Source organism: Mya arenaria, chromosome 10 (assembly GCF_026914265.1).
Source record: "Mya arenaria isolate MELC-2E11 chromosome 10, ASM2691426v1".
NCBI classification, from domain to species: Eukaryota; Metazoa; Mollusca; class Bivalvia; order Myida; family Myidae; genus Mya; species Mya arenaria.
In genome coordinates, this window is record NC_069131.1 from 29,897,167 (window position 1) to 29,902,335 (window position 5,169).

Below are 5,169 nucleotides of genomic sequence, written 5' to 3' on the forward strand. Positions count from 1 at the left end.
ACCACCGACCTTGTTTTACGACAAGCTGCTTGTCACCGTTCTTGCTATGTGCCTCAAACACCTTTCCATTTCCACCCTTTCCCAGAAAATGACCTTTACTTATACGAGTAAACAGAGACGACATATTGGCTCGAGTTTGAGACGCAAATGATGACTGGAGTTCTGTTTCAGTCCCTTTTATACGCAAAATATAAAATCACGTGATCACAAATATAATGAAACCATTTTAAACTATATCTGATGTCAATGAACACTTTACGAAATAAGTAAGCAAATATGGCAAGTAAGGTAACGCCTACATCACTGGGCATCTTCACCACGAAGCCAAAATTTCCAAACTATGCAATACCAACAAAACGATTGGAATCCTTCACAGAATCATCAACACCGTGGCCAGATGCTAGTCACATTGACGTGAACGAGTTAGTATCTGCTGGCCTAGTATACTCAGGTGTGGGCGATGCTGTCCGTTGTTACTATTGCGGCGGTGGTCTAAAACATTGGGAGATCGGTGATGATCCGATGTATGAACATGCGAGATGGTTTCCAACGTGTCCGCATATCGTTATTTGTAAGGGAAAAGATTACGTTGAAAAAGCAAGGCTGGGTGAACATCCATCCATATCAAAACAAAAGGAAAAGGTAAACCAATCCGATGAACAGGAATCATCAATTTCACGCCAAGAAACAGCCATGGAAGCAGCGGCGAGTTTGGTTACCACATGGATTGGATACGCATAGCTGCTAGAATATACAGTGAAAGAGAAGGTCCGAATTCGCAGTTTCAAGCGAGCGATCTTATGTCAATTCTGATGGAGATGGAAGACGATCCAAGTATGGCGATAAACTATACTGCTGGTTCTGGTTCTTGCTGTGTAACTGAACAATCCCAAGATAGTCCATCAAATGGGCTAGAAACTGATCTAGAAGCATTGCAAGAAGAAAATCAAAATCTGAAGGATAAGCAAAATTGCAAAATTTGTCTTGAATGTCTTGCCGATGTGATCTTCCTTCCTTGTGGGCATATTGTAACTTGTCCACAGTGTGCTCACGCCAACAGTCAATGCCCTATTTGTCGCAAAGATATATTGGGCTTAGTCAAATGTCAATTTGCTGATTTTTCTGAGAAGGATGACGATGGTGTATAAGACATCAAATAATAATATCGACAAAACAAAAATACTGTTTAAGTTCATATTTTATTTTCATTTCATTTTGGAGTGAAGTAATGTCGTGTCTGATTGAATGTCGGAGAGAATCGCCATACAGAGAATAACTGTTTAATGTTTTTGTTATATTGTTCACAAATTTTGAAATGACATTACACATTTTTTTATGTTCTGTCGCAATATGTCTTTCGCAAAAAAAACATACTTCGGTTTTTTCTGCAATACTTTTTGCTACCATGGCTTGTTCAGCTTCTGAAAAATTGTATTGTGACAAGTCCGATATCTGATGTTTTGAAGACAGCATTGCAATAACGTCATGTTTATTTTATTAAAAAAATGTCGATTATGCTTTATATTGTTTTTTCCCAAATCTTTTCTTCAAATGTTTTCTGATATCCTCTGATACTGCCCATAAGAGGTCTTCATCGTGAATGATTGAATGCAAATTTAAATGCAATTCATCTCTAAACTGTTGAAAAATATCTCTGTGAAACGAAACCCAGCAAGCGAAGGCAAGCAGTTGACCTAGTCTGGTTACTACAAAATCGGTTGGCGACTGGATACCAGATGTCAAAAACATCGGACCCTATACTGTCGCGATCATCGCCGTGTTTCATTTCCAATTTCCTCAGAAGGCTATTCGGAATCCCTAGCATGCATCGTATTATTTGATATTCAAAACATTTATTGCTGACAAATATATGTTTCACTTGCGTGTAACGATAAACATAGCCCATATCGCATCGGTTTGATTGCGCATTACTGAAGGATGACATATTTTTATGAAAAAGTACGATCAACATGCATAGTTATACAAACTTTTGTCAATAAATAATGAGAAACTGAAACATTTATGATTTTGTTATAACAAAACTTGGTAAAGCACCTAGAATATCGACATCTCGCCTGTTACACACCAGACAGCGAAACAGTTTATTTTCTGTACTATCAACATGTTGAAGATATGTCATGAGACATGATTCGCAACAAAAATAGTGTCCACATTTGTGCCCTTTCACCATTAAATGATCGTTTGTTTTACACAGAACACAGTATGATCCTTGTGTTTATTTTCAAGAAGATCTGCATACTTTTGTCGAAATCTTTGAATCCAGGATCTTGATGCAGAAAACGTTTTAATGTTTAGCATTAGCAGTAAGCAGTGCGATCTCTTTTATTTTTGATTTTGTCATTTGTTGACTATTGCTCATTTCACATTGAATTCTTTCAAATATATACTTTTCCAGACCCGAAATAAGTTCATGCTTCGGTAGTGCATTTGCTTTGCCCAATGATGAGAGAGTTGTTCGTGGAATGCCCAGTTCCCTCGCAACTGATCCAACAACGTTTACTTTCGGCCAAGATATTTACGGCATTTTGTTTAAACTCCAGTGATCTGTTCATACCTGTTAACTGATGAAAAATATGAAATTAATTACTTCATTTCAGATTCGTTATTGAATTATGTTAATCTAAAGAACCGATTAGTGTGGTAGAATTTTGAATACGAAGTCAATACGCCAACATATGGATATTCATCAAATATGATTTTAGACTGCAGATCTATTGCAGCAGATCGAACAAGGTTTAAGTCATAAGAAGGTAAATAAAAGTGTTTTCCCAGTACCCCTAGTCTTTGCATCTTCTTAAAGTGAACCGATACAACACTAACATTAAATTTATCTCGGAACTCCCCAGCAGCTATTTGGAATAAGTGTAATACAGTTTCATTGCGAAATTCAGTAACTGGTGAAGATCTATAGTCAGCTAGGTCTATTTTATGACGCATGTAGTAGCAACGTCCATTGTATTCAAAACCGACTGTATTTTCTTCACTACAATATAACGAACAGATGCAATTCCCACCAAATGAAAGTTGAATGAAAACCGAAATCACAAACAGTGCTATAATCATTTTTATTGTTCATAAATACAATCACGTTGTCAACAAATATTAGAATTTACAAGCTAGAGAACTGCAGCACGGTCTGTTTTAACTTTTTTTGTTTCGACTGGCCTTTCAAAGAGTCTCCTTTTCTTTTCCTAGCCTTCAACTTAGCAGCAACGTCAAAGTGATTGAGGAGTGTATCATTCATTGTAACCTTTCTATTTTGTATAATTGGTAAATGCTTCTTTTTGTCTTCCTCTGGTCGTTTGAAATTAGAAAACATTTCTGAACTCGGTAGCTGAGCTGAAATTTTTAAATGCCTCAAATTTTGAAATTCGGCAAATGTTTGCGTCGGATGAAGGACTTTCATGATTTTGATGACTTCGTTTAGGATCTGTTTTGAAATTCTTTTTTGTTCAGTTGAAGGTCTTCCCCGAGACGTTGCTTTTTCTGAAGAAACTCTATTGTTTCGTACTTGACCCTCGATTTATCCTCATGGTTTTCTACTTTTACGACTCGTAAACTGATCTTTTCCAAACCTCCCGTCTCTACAATTTCTCCTCTGGCCTTCATACGCTTGAATAACTGAACACCCGCGTCTTTCTTATCACTCTCGAGTTTGTAACCGGTAACTGTTATCTTCTTGCGAGAAGATATTTTGTTTAAGTCAATCTTTCCTGTAATAAGATCCGATATTATTTCGTGACAGAGTTTGTAAGTGTTCCATGTACATGGATTTCGATGTAAGAGATCTTTGAACATCATACTCTCGACTTCGTAAGTTGCTTGCAAGACCGTCCGTTTTTTGTACTCGAGACCCTTCGTTATGAATGACTCTTTCTCTACAGTTGTATCCATTATTCTAGCAAAGTAATGCTTTTGCTGGTATATAGCAAATGGCAACATATAGAGTAAATGAAATCAATGATGTATGACCATAATAGAGTAAATGAAATCAATGATGTATGACCATACGATTGAATGAAGAAGGAAATTCAGAATATGTAGTTACCAACCAAATTCATATTAGGTATTTTATCACTGGATAATTCTATTCCTACGTTACAAAAAAAGGTTTGTTAACATTTTCCCAACCTACCTTAACATTTCGCACATTTTTTCACTCTGTTATTGCCAGATGACATTTTTTCCTGACCGTTATTATGTTTTTCATTTTGCATTATTTTCGCATCGGAAAGAAGTGTAAATGAATCCAGACAAAAAAGACAATAGTTTTCAGTGTGAAAAATAATATAAAGACTCAATTTTTCTATAAAAGACCTACTTACGTTTTTTTAGAACTCATGACATTTTGTAAAGATGCTATTTGTGTCCCTGTTAAGATAAACTGATTGGTTTGTAAAGCATATGATACAAATCATCAGTCCGAGGGTTAGGTTTACGAGTCATATTACTCTTAGAAAGCGTATACATAATCTGTTAGTGTAACAATTTCATAAGAATTCTTGATTTTATTGGACTAGTAGAACCATTCAAATTAAGCATTGGCTGCTGACATGTCTTCGTAAAGGACGAACATTTACGTAATATTATCAGACCGTCGATCTTAAAATGGAAAACACAATGACAATCACAGGAGCCATAAAAAGGTCAAGGTCATATTTACAAACACAAACGAGAGACATACAACGCCTCAAGACAACATACATATTTCACACATAGCAAAATATAGGGCATGTACGTTTGAGTAATAGGCAACAAATATATAGTTCATTCACTTTCAGTGTTTGGGTTAGCTGAAAACGCTGCACAATCAACATCTGAGGACAGGAAGTGTTGTAAGCAGATTAGTTGCATGAACTATTTTAATATGTGGTAATCTTAGGTTAAAAAATATTTGCTTTCAAAACTGTACTCGTCGTCAAAATTACATTTCTGTTCCTTTTTAAATAAAAAGTCGGTCAAAGGTCAAAGTAAAGGATATCCGAGGACAACATTAATGCTTGTTTGCAAAACTGTTCACATGGTCAAAATTTCATTACTGTAGCTTTAAAAAATAATAAGTAACGCAAAAGGGGTGGGGCCAGCTTTTGCCCAAGGGGCATTATTTCAAATGTTTTCAATTGCATCATATGATGCTCCACAACACAT

The 5,169-nt window shown here is 36.0% G+C and overlaps 1 protein-coding gene across 1 annotated transcript; it reads left to right on the forward strand.

The window, feature by feature from the left end:
* The first annotated feature begins 276 nt into the window (after positions 1–276).
* Positions 277–741, forward strand: LOC128204563 (baculoviral IAP repeat-containing protein 7-like). Its single transcript, XM_052905972.1, has one exon. It carries the CDS (start codon positions 277–279, stop codon positions 739–741), a length of 465 nt encoding a protein of 154 aa, XP_052761932.1.
* Positions 742–5,169: the final 4,428 nt, after the last annotated feature.

Excerpts from the sequence above, each read along its gene's own strand:
- LOC128204563 (XM_052905972.1), top strand. The coding sequence starts at position 277 with ATGGCAAGTAAGGTAACGCCTACATCACTGGGCATCTTCACCACGAAG.